We start from the raw sequence: 17,909 nt of genomic DNA, 5'->3' as shown, positions 1-17,909 counted from the left end.
TTTGCACTACAGCGAATGCTTTTCTTTACATGTTAGTTCTTGTTGTCTTCACTAGCCTGTGCATATTCCCAATTTCTTTTCTAATGTGGAACTCAGCAGCTCTTTGTTCTCATTGTGTCTACCGTCTCCCTTTCTTTGTGTTGCAGGGATACTGCTACCCGCATCTGCCACTGAGCATGCGGAAAAAATCCTTCAATAGATTCTTTAGTTAGGACTTTTCAGTAGTCTTAGTCCACTTCTCCAGGTTTTAGTAATAACCAGAATATGCAGAAGATAAACGGAAACTTGGAAAGGTGATGGGTGATACAGGTGGTTTGGTGGTGGTCTAGCCAGCTGGAAGGAAGGTTCCGGGTAATTATACACACATGCTTATCTAATTTATTGAAGCTCTCACCAAGCAAGTTAAGTACAGAACACCCATTTCACACAGAAGCTAGAGATGCAGTTTGACAACCGAGAAGACACAAGTGTTTCTGAGCAGGTAGGCACAGAGCCAATCTAAGACCAACTGATACAATGTGTTTGTGACCCAGAGCCATGTGGTTCATTGTCACAAAGACTGGCGTGTAAAGTCCCTGAGTCAGCCCTTCACAAGATATCAGAGGATGAGAACCAGTTGTGTGGACTTTTCTCAGAATAAAATCTGTGACTTCTGACTGATTGTATTAGACATTTAAAATGCTAAGTCAACAGTAATTGAAGAAAACTGGATTCAATTCTTCTGCTTTAAAGCCTCTCCTTCCTCATCTTAAAGCAAGTTTGCTAATGTTTTCCACAAGATGTAAGAAACAGGTGAGTTAGGGGTAGAGTTCTGAGGCGTTCTGTTTTTCTTTTGTCCCCCAGCAAGTCTGACCTTAATAGCTTGTAAATTATTTAACAGGTGGAACGCTACACAATTTTACTCATGTGTCTGGCATAATGACTTTCATCTATTTTATTCACTGCTTGCATGGCCAAGTCTTACAAAGGTGTCAGGCGCAGAGTGGGTGCTGTTTTTTTGTTAAATGAATATATGAATATATATGGTATGGAGAAACGATCGTCTTATCGGGGCAAACATTGGTGGTAATAGAATAGTTCAAATTGGACTATTTTTGAATAAACTGAAGTGAACATTTGTCTCTTTAGCAGTTGGCCACTTTCCCTCTCTTAGTGAGGGGGATTTCTTCTTTCTCCTTGGCCTCCCCTCTCCCACCATTTTGCTTCTGTATCACCAATTAGTGGATCGACAGCATCTTTTCAAAGCCTTTCTGTTCCCTGTATTTACTTTTCGGGTTTTAGGGTAACAGTCCCTTGCCTTTTGGTTTTCTATGGGTTTCATTAGCTAGTGGCTAGCGGACAATGTCGCTAAGCCTAACAGTGTTTTTGGAAGGTAACAAACCAGAGGGCGCGAGGTGCACGCCCCTAAGGGCTCGCACCTGCAGCAGCGGATTCTTTGGGACCCCGCCCCCGGCTCGGGGATGCTCGCACTGCGCACTCCTCCCGGGGGCGGGAGGATGTGCCTCTGGCGGGAAAGTTCCGTCAAGGTCCAATCAGGCACCTGGGATTAGGTAGCCTGGGCGGAGCAGAGGCCCCGCCCCTTTGAAGCCTCGCACCCCAGGCCGGTCCTCCACCCAGGCCCCGCCCACCGGTGCCCGCGCCCCACCCCACCCTGGGGCCGCGACTAAAACCCGGAGCCGCGCGGGCGCCCAGGGGACTGGAGAGACGCTCTGAGCATGTGCAGAGCAGCTCGGCGGAGGCTGCCTCGGCCCGAGGCTGGGGCCCGGTGCTGATGCGAGCATCCGCCTCAGCCTCAGCCCCAGCCCCAGCGCGGTCGGCCCTGCCGGCGGGGGAAGCAGGGAAGGAGCCGTAGCCTCCCCGCGGCCGGAGGAGCCGGCACGACGGTGCGCCACCCCGAGCCGCCGCGGCGCCCACGGGGCCCACGATGATGGCGGAGCAGGTGAAATGCGCCTCGGCGGGGGGCGGCTCCGGAGCGGGCTCCGGGCCGGTGGTGAACGCGGAGCTGGAGGTGAAGAAGCTGCAGGAGCTGGTGCGCAAGCTGGAGAAGCAGAACGAGCAGCTGCGGAGCCGGGCGGCCAGCGCGGCCGCCGCCCCGCACCTGCTGCTGCTGCCGCCGCCGCCGCAGCCCGTCGCGCCGCCGCCCGCCGGGGCCTGCAGCCCGCTGGGTCCCCGGAGCCCCCCGGCCACCACCGCCGCCGCTTCGGGGGGCCTGGGGCTCGGGCTGGCGCTGGGCGCCGGTGGCGGCGGCGGCGGCGGCAGTGGGAGCGGCGGCACCAGCCCCGCTTTCCCGGGGACCTACTGCCTGCCCAGCCCCGCGCCCTCCCTGCTCTGCAGCCTGGCGCAGCCCCCCGAGGCGTCCTTCGTCTACTTCAAGCCGGCCGCGGGCTTCTTCGGCGCGGGCGGCAGCGGGCCGGAGCCGGGGGGCGCGGGGACGCCTCCGGGGGTCCCCCCTGCGCCGCCCTCGCCGCCCCCCACGCTGCTGGACGAGGTGGAGCCGCTGGACCTGGAGAGCCTGGCAGCCTGGCGGACCGAGGACGACTACACCTGGTATTGCCGCGCTCCGCTCCCTGCCCCAGGACCCTGGCCTCCGAGGCCCCGGAAGGCGGGGAGGGCGTGGGCTGGAAGAGGGGGGCGGGCGGGCGGGCTCGCCGGGGCCCCCCGGACGTGGTTGCCTGGCAGGTGCCAAGTTGGGCGCTGAAAGGAGGCTTAACTGGAGGGCGGAAACCTGCTTCCAGTAGCTCCCGCCGCGCAGAAGGGGATGAACGGGTCCCTCCATCTCCTTGTATTCTGCTCTCTGCTGATTGTTGGGTCCCAAGCTCCCCGTTTGCGTTCATTGAAAAACCCGTGCTATTTTGTCCTTTTGTTACTCGGTGTTGCTCCTTTTCCCAGTCTTTTTTTTTGGTAGTGACGGGGGATGGGTAGGGGTTGGCCTCAGCCTGTGACTGTGTCTGTTCTTTCTTCCCACACGAAGGCTGGATGGGGTTCGCGTGTGGTCCCTCCTCCCGTGGCATACCAGGCTGCTCAGCGATGGAGCTCTCCTTAGAGAGTCTTCCTGCACCCTGCGTTGTGCCGCCCTATGTCCATTCCCTGCATTTTCATTGATAGCTTTCATTTCAGAGACTGACTTTTTTTATTTTTAAAGGTGGCTTTCCTATCAATAATGTTGAAAAATTGCGGGCTTTTTAGGGAATGGAGTGGGCAGCTGGAGGACACTTTATTGCCTAGCAACCAATTGAACTGTTGATTGAAGAAAAGTGAGATTAGAGGAACTTATTTTTTATTTGTCAGAAACTTGGAAGTTATCAAAAAATGTGAGGCTGGCAGAATTTATTTTTCAGTTGAAATCTGATGAGCTCTTTCTGCTTTCCATCAGCGAGCCACTTTGGAGGGGTTCTAATTCTTTTATTGTTTATTTTTCATGCAACTTGCTCATGGAGTAATAATAATGTACTTTCTTCAGTCACTAGAGGTGGTGGGATGTGGTCAGGTGAGTAGAAGCTTCAGATAGGGTGGAACTTAGGCTCATGCCAGGGAAAAGGAACAGCACTCTCCTCCACACAGCAGTGACATGAAGAAGAGCTGCCATCCCTCTTGTATCGTGGTTTTTAAAATTTAAGACCCTTCCTACTTTTGCAAGCTGCGCTTTCCTTGCTTCCTTTGTTTTCCTATTGCATGACTGCACAGAGGGACTTGGAAATGGAGAACCTTACTGGTTTCCTTTTGGGAACGGTGCTGTTCCTTTTCCCTTACTCTTCCGTGTGAGCTCTGTAAAGTGCATTCGCTAATTGGTTTGCCTCTGAGAACCAAAATGCATGGAGCATATTCACATGTAAGGCATTCATCCTCCTTGTCAGTACTTTACTCTTTGGTGGTAGCTCCAGTTGTAAAAATCAAGACAACTTACTACTTTCTGGAACTTCAAGCCATTCTCTTTAGAAGCTGCACCTTTATTTTTGTGGAACCCAAGTGTATTATTGTAAGCTCAGTTTCAGCCTGAATATGGTACTGGGAAATGCTCTGTTGGTGGTTCTTAGGTTATCACTAACTATAAGACCTTATGCCACTCTCATATTATTTTGGGTTGATTTCGTCCCCGTTTGACCCTTTTCTGAAGATATGTACTTAAGTCATGGAAAGGAACTTGTTTGCATTTTTTGATGGGGATTAATTATGTGCCTTAAAATATTAGCATTTAAAGATTATGATGATGCTATTACTATTTTATAAGTATATTAGATTGGTGATAGTATATACATAGCTAATTTGCTTTTAATATTTTCTCTTTTGAATGGATTTCTACCATAATTAGTTATCATCCAAGTATTGCTAGTATTTGATATCTAGACTTTCCTTTTGTAGTTTATTTTTAATCAAAATAGCATTGAAATAACTTTAAAAAATAATCAGGCTAATCCAACTAAGTAGGTATCAGCACTTTAGATGGTTTGAAACAAATTTAAATTGTAGTAGGTTCTACTAATTTACACCTCAAGTATAGAGGTGAATAGATAAATCTTGCCTTGACACTACAAATGTTTTTACAGACAAATGGCAGAGTACTCTATAAATACTATATCTTCCTCAAAACAAACCTAGGAATAGAATCCCAGGTGGAAAAACAGGGAGGGATCATTAATCTTATTGGGATGGATGTAAACATTTTTTAAGGTCACCTGATTTACAGGAAACTTTCTATCATAGCATTTTATGCATTGAGATATTTTTGTATTGCAATATTTGGGCCTTTTGATGAATAAATAGTCACCAGGGTTTAACCCATTTGTTAATGCTTGCAAAGCTCTCTAGAGTTCTGTCATCACTGCAAACTGTATGTCCCTGTTTTGTGGTCTCTTGGGTCTTTTTTCCAAACAGTTATTTAACCTGTATGTATTTTCTATCTATAACAAAACAACACAATTTTAATGTAAGAAGAATGATGTGTTTTGCTTTTCATTTTGATGAAAAGTTTTGAAACAAAACAGTTGGCTTATTTCTTCAAATACTTAACTCAGTCGAATTTAAAACATTTAATTTTGCCATAATATCACCTAGTTGTCTTAGCACAGTGCTGCTAGAATGAAATGTCTCAGAAAATTAAAGTTGACTGTGGTTCCAGAACCTTAATTCTTAAGTCCAGTTATTATAGTCCCATGCCATAGTGTGTCAGCTCCCTTATTTCATTGTTAAGGAACTGAAGTTATTAAATGAAATGACTTATGTAAGCTCCTCCAGTTATGTACTGAAATAATTAAGACCAAAAATCCAGATTGTTTTCACAGATTCAGAAGTGTTTATACCCTTGAGAATTTCCCTCAGCTTTGATGTGACCCATTAGTGGGCTATATAGTCAGTTTAGTGGATTGTCAGCATTTTTTTTTTTAAATGAAGTGCGGTAAAATATAAAATTAGAGTGTATTATACCTTACAATACAAACTTGTCTTGGGTAAACTTATTTTAGTTTTACATGTGTGTGACCTGGGTTGAAATAGTAAATGTATTTGTGCATTGTGGTCAGAGTTAGAAAAATTCCCAATTTGTACTGTTTGAAAGCAAAATGAACTTGGAGAAAACAGGTGGGAAAGCATAGCTCTCTCAAGATAGAGTGGCACTGGGGAAAGTCAGTTCTTGTACACCTCAACCAGGAAGATAAATCTATATTCAGAAAATGCCAAGATAAAAACATGCCAGCTAATACATACAATGTAGTCATAAAACAAGGCCGCTATTTTAGTGGAGTGGTAATTAGCAGAATATTGAGACTTGTGTAAAGGAATGTGGCGGGGATTTTAACCTTGTCCAACTGGAAAGGACAGGAGGGAAAGTTCATTAATTCTAGAAGGAAAAAATGTTATGAGTACAAAGTAAAGAAAATTTAATGAATGAATATTCATCTTCCATGTGTAACACCAAGACCTCAGACAGCTGGCTAAAACCCTTGCCAATTTTCCATCAAAGCTGTTGAACACCTTGTACTATACATATGGCACAGCCCAATTAGACCACCTAAACTATTTTTTTCTCCCCGTAATTGATTTTCAGTGAAAAGACCAGAGGGTGCGGCACTTTCTGACAATGCTAATTGAAAACAGCAGTGTTTTCTAGGAGCCAAAAGGAGTTGACTGAAGTATGTGCTGATGTGTCTTTCAAATGAGTAACTTCGAAATACTTCAAGGAGACACTGAAATAGAAGTTGAGACTTAACTGCGGATGGAGAGGAGAGAGTCTGCTATAGGACAGTTCAGTCACTAAAATTTAGATGGCACATATCCTTTTATAGCTTAGTGTGGTAGTACCTTTCTTTTGCAATGGCTGATCAGTTTGACCCTAGCCAGGTGCTTGTTCATTAAACACTATTTAATTTGACTGGGGATTGATTGATTTTGCTTATTAGTGCTGATGTTTTAGCTTTCCTTAAAACTTGTGGTTGAAGTCTCTTAAAATTACTTTGGAAATTGCTACATATTATTTTTTAGAGACAGATGTGTGTGTGTGTGATATAATACAGATATAGATATAGGTAGATAGTTAGATAGATATTGCTTTACCATTTGCTTTTGTATTATCTGGAGAAAGATGACTTTAGAACCAAAACATTTACTTCCGAATAATAGAGATTTTTTTCTGGGCAGTAATAATACTTTATTTGAAGCATTATAATGGGCTTTGTGTTACTTCTGACCTCCCAGTGTTAGCACATAAATTAAGTCTAGGGTCATATATGGAAAAGAAGATAGTATATGAGAAGGGTCAATTTCTAGTCATGTGCTTTTGGAAGTTATTGAAGTAAAGTTAAAGAAAATCATTGTGGGACATTTCAAATATTCTTGCCAGACTCAATTACATCAATTAAACAATAGAAGTTGAAAGAGTAGTTTCAACTAGGAGGTATGTTGTATTAATGATGGCAAAATAGGGTATTGTAAATGTTGCTGGAATTGTAATGACAATGAATGAGGCAATTTTTTAAATGACTTTTTAGAAGATTAGACCAGTTAGGAGAAATTCGGGTTTTTCTTTGTTTACCCAATTTTAGAGATATATTGTACTCATGGAGTTTGTAGCTACAGGATTTCTCTAACTGCCATTTTTCTTCTTTATTTAAATTCAGCTGTAGTCCTTAGCTGTAGAAAGAGTAGGCTTGAGGCTATCTGGGCTACATTGGTTGGAGACTAACTCTGAAAATAATCACTTGTTTTAATACCATATATTTACATAGTGCTTCCAAAGTTTTATCAAAGTAATACAATAAATAGGATGTACATAGTTCAGAACTCACCTATAGCAAGGCTCATTACAGAAAGCAGCAGTCCTCTACTCGTTCCTGCCTTCGAGTCCTCCACATAGGCATCACTTTATACTCTCCTTCCTGTTTCTTTTGTTCTCAAGTCTTTATACTGTAGGAACTTAGACATCTGTGGACTTGTTTTGGAAGGAGCGCTCTTCCCCTCACCCCCAAACCACCATATCTCCTTTTCCTTCTCTTGTTTTCTATAATTTTTGTATTAAATCGTTATAATGCCTGTATTATGATTATAACTGTTATTAGCTGAACCCTTCTAATTGTATCTTACATTTATTGTCTCTAATCCCTTTGTTCCTCCAAGAGTTAATAATGGTCTCTCTTTTTTTCCCCTTCACTTTCTTTAACCTATTATTATTATTTATCCAAATACTACTGGAGCCATTAAATTCCTTAGTAAGCCCAAACACATTTGTTAATCTTTTAAACCTGTCTTTAAAAATGTAGGCGGTTTGGCTCAGTGGATAGAATGTCGGCCTGTGGACTGAAAGGTCCCAGGTTTGATTCCATTCAAGGGCATATGCCCAGGTTGCAGGCCGATCCCCAGTAGGGGGTGTGCAGGAGGCAGCCGATGAATGATTCTCTCATCACTGATGTTTCTCTCTCTCTCTCTCCCTCTCCTTTCCTCTCTGAAATAAATAAAAATATATTTTTAAAAATGTATTTTGTAGTGCCATTTCTTCTGGAACTCTTAAGCCCATTACTCCAGTCTTTACTGTTTGCTCCTTAGGCTGGATGCCCAGTATTGTTGTCATGCGAATTCCTTAGGTTTCATTCCTCTATAGGATCTCCTATTTCTTAAATTATTTGTCTTCCTATTTAATTTATTCTTGAAGGTGGGGCACAGTCTCCATTAGCTTTCTGAGAAAGGGCACATGTATGAGAAGTACACTTTGAAATCCTGCATATTTTGAAAATGTCTATATTCTCTTCTCATACAAAATTCATAATTGGGCTGGGTATAAAAGACTAAAAGTCAATCGTTTTCCCCTCATGTTTGAAGGCATTGTTCCATTTTGTTCTAATTTTTATTACTTTCTAGATACTTAAGTGCACTTTGGTTTGGATATATAATCCTTCCTGACCTTTTTTTTTTTTTTTAGCTTTTTTTTTATCCCTAGTATTCTACAGTATCACATTGTACCTTGGTATGGGCCTCTTTACTCATTTATTGTACTGGACATTTGTGGTACTTTCACTGTAACTCAGTGGCCTACCTTTAGCCCTCAGAAATTTTCTGCTTTTTCCCCCCCATAACCTTCTGTGTGTGTCTTTGTGTGTGTGTGCGCGCGCACACGTGCGTTTTAGAACTTGCAATCAGGTCTAGGTCCACCTGGTGCAGCCATTTAATTTTATCTCCATTGTAAATCTGTCTTTGTTTTGCTTCAGGGAGACTTCTTCAACTTACTTACTGAATATAATAGTTTCATTTTCCAAGAATGAAGAAACTATTTCTTTTTAATATCCTGTTTTTGTTTTATGAATGCAACATTTTCTCTCAGATGATCCTATATAATAAAAGCCTAATATGCTAAGTGTCCAGTCGTCCATTCAACCAATCAAAGCGTATTATGCTAACGATATGCTAAGGCTGCTCAACCGCTCGCTATGATGTGCACTGACCACCAGGGGCAGAAGATTGACTGATTGACCAGTCACTATGATGTGCACTGACCACCAGGAGGCAGACACTCTGACCGGTAGGTTAGCTTGCTGCTGGGGTCTGGCCAGTCAGGACTGAGCGAGACTGGTCAGACATGCCCTGAAACCCTCCTGCAGTCTCTCCCCAGCTGGCCAACCTCCCGTGTCCCTCCCCGGCCTCAATCTTGCACCAGTGGGGTCCCTTGGCCTGGCCTGTGCCCTCTCTCAATCCGGGACCCCTCAGGGGATGTCGGAGAGCCGGTTTTGGCCCGAGTCCGCTCAACACAGGATCTTCCCCCTGGTGGTCAGAGCACCGCTCAGCCAGAAGCCGGGCTCACGGCTGGCGCTAAGTCAGTTGAACATCCCCCGAGGGCTCCCGGACTTTCATGCACAGGGCCTCTAGTATTTTATAGTTGTCTCGGTTTTTTTCATCTGTTCTCTGCATTGTTTTTCTCCTCAGTTCTTTTTTGCCCCCTCCACTTTTAGTCTCAGGGTTTTATTTAAAAGGGATATTCCAAATATCTGGTATCAGTGGTTTTCTGTTCATACCCAAAGGAGGTATTGAAATTGATCTAAAATTCTGCAGGGGTGGAGTTTTTTGGACTTGGTATACTTTACTAAGTGGGTGGATAGCAGTTCAAGTTTCAGTATCTTTGAGTCTTCTCATGGGCTTTTCTATTTTTCGAGACATAAACCTTCCATACTCCTGGAAGTTATAAGGAAGGCAGTCAGTTCTAGGGATGGAAAGGGTTCTAACCCATAGACTCTCATTTAGATACTCTGCTTCAGTAAGGTTCTTCATCCCTCCTTGAACTACATTGGTCAGAGCTTCTCTGGCTCAGCTATCCACATCGTAAGCCTCTGGTGTTAGGTTGTGATGGAGAAGCGGTGGTGGGACTGGCTGTTATGGGGTAGAGTCAGGGCTCTTGGATTCCAGTTGTTCCTTATGCAAACTTGCAACTGAATTCCCTGCTTTCAGTCACATGATCTATGTTCTAGGAACTTCAGGGTGGGGGTCAGACAAATAGCATGGATGGAAATAGAGTAGGAACAACAGAAATCCCCATAAATAAATATGACAGAGTGAGTCACATAGTAATCAAATGTGCCTGTGGAAAGTGAGCATTGCTTTTGAATTTGCTGTGAGGCTGTGTGGTCAAACGAAAGAACTAGATTACATAGGCTCTAAGAGATGAAGGAAACCTTCCTGTGGAGTTCCCCTACAAGCAAAAAAAAAAAACAAAACCCACCAAAAAACAACACCTCCCCCCAAAAAGTAAACAACAACAAAAAATGGTGTGAGGATCTGAAGTACTGAGGCACACTGGTTGATGGGAGCTTCTAGTAGCAGAAGATAAGAGCTTTTGCCCCTTGTGAATCTAGAGGTAATGGGCAGAAAGTGCTTCAGAGAGCAGCTTCACATGGCAGCTGAGAAGGATTTGAGAAGAAGCAAAGGCTCAGATAGTGACGTGATTTGTATTTTTATTAAACAGTGAGGCTGTTTTGTTCACTTAAAGCCTAGAGATAAGGAAGTTTCTCACTTGACTAATTTAGTGGCTCATTTATGTCAGGGCTGTGGCACCTGCTTCTCTGATTCACCTGTGTGGTAGATGGCTACTTGAGTCTCAAGTCTCAAGAATATTGAGGGACAGTCCCTATCTCATGACTTTTATTTTAAAAGCTTTATTAAGGTGAAATGTAAACGGCATATACTTAAAATGTGCTATTTGATAGGTTTTGATATGTGGTCCACCCATAAACACACCACAATCAAGAAAGTGGCTATGTCCCCACACCGAGTTTCTTTGTGGCCTTTGTATTCCCTCTCTCCTGCTCCTGCTCACTTCTCCAGCCCAGGCAACCAGTGATCTGTTTTCTTTCCATCTGGATTGGTTTGCATTTCCTATACTGTTAGAGGCATGAAATCATATAGCATGTACTCTTTTTTCATTTATTTGTGTTTGTTTGTCTTTTTACAATCAAAATAATTATTTTTAAATGTATCTGTGTTCCTTGAATCAAAATATATAGTTCATTCCTTTTCATCAGTTGTATGGACACCAGTTTATCTAGTCATCTTTCTTTTTTTTTTTTAAATATATTTTTATTGATTTCAGAGAGGAAGGGAGCGGGAGAGAGAAATAGAAACATCAATGATGAGGGAGAATCATTGATTGGCTGCCTCCTGCACGCGCCCTACTGAGGGTCAAGCCCACAACCCGGGCATGTGCCCTTGATCGGAATCGAACCTGGGACCCTTCAGTACTCAGGCTGACTCTCTATCCACTGAGCCAAACCGGCTAGGGCATCTATTCATCTTTTAATGAACAGTTGGGTTGTTTTCAGTTTTTGGCTATTACAAGCAAGTCTTTGTTATGGACACATGCATTCATGTCTTTATAGGCTAAATACTTAGTGACTTTTGAATGGCTGAAACGGAGAGTAGGAGTATGTTAACTTTTTAAGAAGCTGCCGTAATCTTTTCCAAAGTGGTTGTGCCGTTTTACATTTCTACCAGCAGTGTATCAGTTTCAGTTGCTCCACATCATCAGTATATGCTGTGACTGGTCTTACTAATGTTAGCCATCTGATGCATGTATAGTAGTATCTCATTGTTGTTCTAGTTTGCATTTCCCTAATGACAAGCATATTTTCTGTTTGCCGTTTGCCATCCATAGATTTTCTTTGGTGAAATGTTTGCTCAAATCTTCTGTCCATTTTTAAAAATTGAGTTGCTTATATATAGTCTACATACAAGTTTTTTAAATCAGATATATGATTTGCAAATATTTTCTTCCACTCTGTGGTTCATCATTTGTTCTTTTAATAGTGTCTTTTCAAAGAGCAAAGTTTTAACTTTGAAGTTTAATTGATAATTTTTTCTTTTACGGATTATGCTTTCAGTATAAGAAATTATATCTAAGATTAAATATTTGCCAACCCAGGGATACAAAGACTTTCACCTGTGGTTTCTTCTAAAAATTTTGTAGTTTCAGGTTTTATCATTTTTGTCTGTCATCTGTTCTGTGTTAACTTTGAATATTGTGGGAAGTATGGATCAAAGTTTATTTTTGCATATGGATGTCCATGTTCCAGCTCCATTTGTTCAAAAGATGATCTTTTCTGCATTGAATTGTCTTTGTAATTTGCCAGGAATCAGTATTCCATCTATGTGTAGCTCTGTTTCTGGACCATCTCTTTTTGCCTATTGATCTATTTATCTTCATGCCATGTTGAAACTGTCTTCAGTACTATAGCTTTGTCATGAGTCTCAGTCAGCAGAAGCTGTCCAACTTTGTTATTTTATTTTCTAAAGGTTATTTTGACTATTCTGGGATCTTTGCATTTCCATATGAATTGTAGAGTCAGCTGTTACATTTCTGCAAAAAGCCTTCTGAAATTTTGATTGGGATTTTGTGTTAAATAGATAGCTCAATTTAAGAATAATTGACATCTTAATATTTAATCTTCTGACCCATAAATATTTTATTGGTTTTTAGTGGGAGAGGGAGGGAAGGAGGAGAGAGGGGGAGATGGAGAGAAATAGAAATGTAAAATTACAAAAACCTACCCACAAAGAAAAGTCCAGACCCAGATGTGAAAGTGAAACATTCATGGGTTGCCTCTTGTACAACCCCCACTGGGGTTTGAGCCCAAAACCCAGGCGAACAAGCAACCTTTTGGTACATGGGCCGATGCCTAACCAACTGAGCCACACCTTCCAGGGCCTGACCCATAACTATTGTCTCCCCATTTATTTATATCTTTAATTTATCTCAAGAGTATTTTGTAGCTTACAGTATATAGGTCTTGGCATCCTTGTCAGATTTATCCTTAGGCATTTTGTGTGTGTGTGTGTGTTTATGGTAGTGTAAGTGGAAAGTAAAATTTCAAAAATACTGATTGTTGCTACTATTATATAGAAACACAATTAACTTTTATACATTGATCTGGTATCCTACAATCTTGCTAGAAAACTCCCTTATTAGTTCTAGTATCTTTTGTGTAGATTCCTCAGATTCTTTTTATATAGATAATCATGTCATCTGTGAATAGACAGTTTTACTTCTTTCTTTCCAGAGTAGCTGTTTTTATTTATTGTCTGATTGCACTGGCTAGAACCTCCAGCCCTCGTCTTGTTCTAATATTAGGGGAAAAGCATTCATGGTGCTTCACCATTACAGATGCTGTATTCGTACACGTGTTTAATGCGATCAAGGATGTTTCCTTCTATTCCTAACTTGCTGAGAGCTTTTATCAGGAATGGATGCATTATGCTTTAGTCTTTGAGATTATTATATGGTTTTTCTATTTTAGTGCATATGATAAGTTACATTTATGTTTGACTGGGAAGCCAACCTTTCATTCCTGGAATAAACCCTACTTGGTAATGATGAAGTATGCCTTTTATGTATGATTGAACTCAATTTGCTTAACTATTTAGAATTTTTGCTTCTATGTTCATTAGGGATATTGTTTTTTAATTTCTTTCCTTATAAGGTCTGAGTCTGGTTTCAGTATCAGTAACACTGACGTCATAGGATGTGTTAGGATGTGTTTCTTTGTCTTCTTCTTCTTTTTTTTTTTTGGTAGGGTTTGTGAAGAATTGATATTCTTTTTTATGTATTTGATAGAATTCAGTGGTAAAAACTTCTGGGTCTGGACTTTTCTTTGTGGGTAGGTTTTTGTAATTTTTCATCCTTTTAGCCCGCGTGTTTATGTTTAAAGTGTAAATATTGTAGGCAGCATATAATTGGGTCTTTTGTGACCCATTTGAAAATGAGGAGAATATTATCCACATACCCATCAGAATATTTCCCCTTAGTTTTTATTGGTTAGGATTGTGTCTAGGGCTTGTGCCTAAACCAGTCACTGGGCAAACAGGGATAATGGGATTACTATGATTGGCTTAGCTCAGTGCATCCATCCTCAGTGTGTCTCCAGACAGCAGTATCAGTATCTCCTGGGAACTGGTTAGACATTTCAAGTTCTTAAACCCTATCCCAAAACCTACTGAATGTGGTAGGTTAGACTTGCCTGCAAGCCCTCTAAGAGATTTCAATGCACCAAAGATTGAGAACAACTGGCCTAGACTAACCTTTTCTTGGGGGTCTAGAGAGCTACCTAGTGCTGGACAGTTCAGGAGTCCTTTAGCAGGGGAGGGTGAATGGGATGGATTTACAAAGGTAAGTGATAATCTTGTCCCAGTAGACGGAGGTGGGGCCCAGGAATATAAATTTTTAGCTAATCAATATACTCTTGATGAAGGCAGGATTGTCCACATTCTCAGGGAATAATGATATATTAGGATTACTATTAAATCGATTAAAACAGATATTTTAGAATCCTCATTTGCAATAGGAGTTAGCAGATTGTATCCTACTGATACATTGGGCCTGCTGCCTGGTTTATATGGCTGGTCAGCTAAATTTTTACATTATTATTGTGTGTTTTTTATACTGCCTACAAGAAACTCACTTTATTCCTTTTTTTATTTAAATTTTTTATTGTTGACACTATTGCAGATGTCTCCCACCCCAACCCCCTCCTTTTCCCACCTCTATCGAGCCCCTGCCCCCTGCCCCTCCTTTGAACCTCACCACATTATTGTCTGTGTCCATGGGCTATGCATATGTGTTCTTCAGCTAATTCCGTCACATTTCTTATCCAGTCTTCCTCACCCTCCTCCCCTCTGACATTTGTCAGTCTGTTCTATGTATCCATGCCTCTGATTCTATATTGTTCATCAGTTTATTTTGTTTGTTAGATTCCATATATTAGTGAGATCATACGGTATTTGTCTTTCTCTGGATGGCTTATTTCGCTTAGCATAATAATCTCCAGGTCCATCCAGGTTGTCTTAAAGGGTAAGAGTTTCTTCTTTTTATAACAGCGTAGTTGGTCCATTGTGTAAATGTACCACCAATTTTTAAAATATGTATTTTAAAATATGTTTTTATTGATTTCAGAGAGAGGATGGAGAGGGATAGAAAAATCAACGAAGAGAGAGAATTATTGATCAGCTGTCTCCTACACACCCCCTACTGGGGATGGAGCCTGAAACCCAGGCATGTGTCCTGATTTGGAATCAAACCATTACCTCCTGGTTTATTGGTCAACACTCAACCACTAAGTCACTGATGGGCACTTGAGCAGTTTCCAGATCTTGGCCATTGTAAATAATGCTGCTCTGAACATAGGGGTGCATATATTCTTTCTGACTGTTATTTCGGGATTCTTAGGACATATAATCAGAAGTGGGATTGCTGGGTAAAAAGGCAGTTCCATTTTTTTATTTTTTGAGGAAACTGCACACTGTTTCCCTCAATGGCTACACCAACCTACATTCCCACCAACAGTGCACTAGGGTTCCCTTTTCTCCACATCCTTGCCAGCACTTGTTGTTTGTTACATTACTAAATGGTTGAAAAGAATCCTATTTCATGACATCTGAAAATCAGCTTTTAATGTGTATAAAACAGATATTTCAGGTAAATTATAGGAACTTACTCATTTGCATAGCATCTATGATGTTTTTGGACTGCAATAGTAGAGTCGAGTGGTTGTGACAGAGCCTGTCCTACAAAGCCTAAATGCTTACTAGCTGGCCCTTTACAGAAAAAGTTTACCCATCCCTGACTTAAAAGAATAATTTACCAATGAACAGTATATCCCCAACCATCTTGGATAACTGATAAATTACTCTAGTAGGTGGGAGTCCTGACTATAAACAGTAAAAGAGTGAATAATGAAGTGTTATTTCAAGAAAGTGCACTCATTAGAATTATGGTAACTTTGAAGGAATATTACTTTAATGAGATTTGTAATTAGAATGCAGCTTTATAAAATAAGGTCAATTATTAGTCAGTGATTATAATTTTCTTTCTTTTTTTAGTTAACTATTAGTTAATCCTCAAGATAAACCTTTTTATATAACCCTATCACTGAAATTCTAAAATTTACCTTAGCACAGTATATCAATGAGAAGAAATCTTTGTTTTAACTTATAGTGCCTCCTTGTTATTTTGAGTCCTACCCATTATAATGTAACTAGAGGCCTGTTGCACGAAATTCATGCACTTGGTGGGGGGTCCCTCAGCCCGGTCTGCGCCCTCTCGTAGTCTGGGAGCCGTCAGTCGGACATTCTTAGAGCTGCTGTGGAGGTGGGAGAGGCTCCTGCCACCACCACTGTGCTCGCCTGCCGTGAGCCTGGGCTCAGGGCTTCTGGCTGAGTGGTGCTCCCCCTGTGGGAGCGCACTGACCACCAGGGGGCAGCTTCTGCATTGAGCGTCTGCCCCCTGGTGGTCAGTGCATGTCATAGCAATTGGTCGTTCTGCTGTTCGGTCAATTTGCATATTAGCCTTTTATTATATAGGATGGTATAGATGCTGGAAGTGAACTCTTCCTATAACATACATTCGAAAGCTGTTGTTTGGCTTTAATGAGAAAGAAGCACTTACCCAATTTAGAATAGACTTTGACTAGAGAAATAGCTGATTATTTGAAAGTTGAGAGCATGAATAAACAACTGACATTTCACTTGTAAAAAGCACATAAGATTTGCTTTGTTTGCTATGTCATACTTACATACATTAGCTCAAGTTCATGTAAGATTCTATTGCCAAGAAAGAGATGAAAATGTTTCTTTCTAGAAAAGTGAGGTAGTCAGATCATCCTGCTATCTGTTCAAGGTTAGTTCAATAACAAAAGCCTCCAATCTCTGACTCTGAGATATATTTCCACAGTTTTTGGAGTCCTTCCCACCAAGCTGCATCCCCATTCTATTTGGAGATGTTTGTTAAAAAGTAATTTTGGTATTTAAACTAATCAAATGTGAGTTCTGTTTTGGTAGAAATTGTTAATAAATATGTGTTATTTTCTCTAGAAGACAGGTAATCTTCACATACCTATATAATACCTATAATGTAGATTTCTCTTTTTAAGGTTATACGTTGGGTCTTCAAAGACATTCTCATCATCAGAAAAATCCCTGAGCCCTTTGCAGTGGTGTAGACACGTCCTAGATAATCCGACTCCGGAGATGGAAGCAGCAAGGCGCTCCCTGTGCCATAGACTGGAGCAAGGTAATTGCAAACCGATGCCTTTACATTCTCAGACTCTCGCCACTGTCAACTCTGTTTTTGCTGATTTTGGAATAGATACTAAAATGGAAAAACCTTGCCCTGAGGTGTGGCTGTTGCATGCACTTCACTTCACATGTATTACACATCAGGGGTTCTTAATATAGAACATATTTAGTTTTTAATATATAACATATTTAGTTTCGTGCTTATTTTTTAGCCAGATTTCTAGCTTGTATTAGTTTGTATTGTACAGTAGGAATACATTTCTTTTTTCCTTTCTGTTTTCAAATATAATATAAGTAAAACAGGTCAGTCTTAAATTCTCTGAGATAGTAACAAGGTTGTGTGGCTGAATTCCAAGATAGAAAACTGAAGATCCATTGGACTGACCATTTTGAGTTCCTTAACTGTTTAGTTGGTTATATAACTGGAAGTCCTAACCTTCATAAATCAAAGCACATAAGAATTGATTTAATAATTATTTGAAAATAATCTTGTATTATATGTAACGTTAGTTAACTTATGGAGCCTAACACAAGTTTAAATTAAAAAAAAAATTAGGACTGTTATAAAAAGAAGAACGGCAAAATAAATGAGTAGTACTCAGCGCCTTTGATTAAGTAGACTACTTAATTAAAGCTGTGATTATTTAGGCTTTTGATTGTCTCTTAACTTCTCAGTATCTGATTCAGTATTTAGGAACACTATTTCTATCCCATGGACTACCTGCCTCCAATTGTCAACTTGAGTTAGAAATTGCAGATTTCTGCCTGGCCGGCATGGCTCAGTGGTTGAGCATCCACCTATGAACCAGGAGATCACAGTTCGATTCCTGGTCAGGGCACATACTCAGGTTGCCAGCTTGATCCCCAGTGTGGAGTGT

The 17,909-nt window shown here is 41.3% G+C and overlaps 1 protein-coding gene across 3 annotated transcripts in view; it reads left to right on the top strand.

Moving 5' to 3' along the window:
- The first annotated feature begins 1,739 nt into the window (after positions 1 to 1,739).
- SLAIN1 (SLAIN motif family member 1) overlaps positions 1,740 to 17,909 on the top strand; it is a 58,907-nt gene continuing 42,737 nt past the window's right edge. For 2 of the 3 annotated variants that reach the window (XM_079778948.1, XM_079778949.1), the window contains exons 1-2: positions 1,740 to 2,547; positions 16,887 to 17,026. In XM_079778948.1, the coding sequence (XP_079635074.1) occupies positions 1,925 to 2,547; positions 16,887 to 17,026 (763 nt within the window). In that variant the 5' untranslated portion in view covers positions 1,740 to 1,924. Of the gene's footprint in view, positions 2,548 to 16,886; positions 17,051 to 17,909 lie in introns of all 3 variants that reach the window. The other variant, XM_079778950.1, reaches the window with a different exon arrangement.

The sequence above is a fragment of the Cnephaeus nilssonii genome, assembly GCF_951640355.1.
Source record: "Cnephaeus nilssonii genome assembly, chromosome: 8".
Taxonomy (NCBI): Eukaryota; Metazoa; Chordata; class Mammalia; order Chiroptera; family Vespertilionidae; genus Cnephaeus; species Cnephaeus nilssonii.
This window is presented reverse-complemented; position numbering and strand designations above follow the sequence as displayed.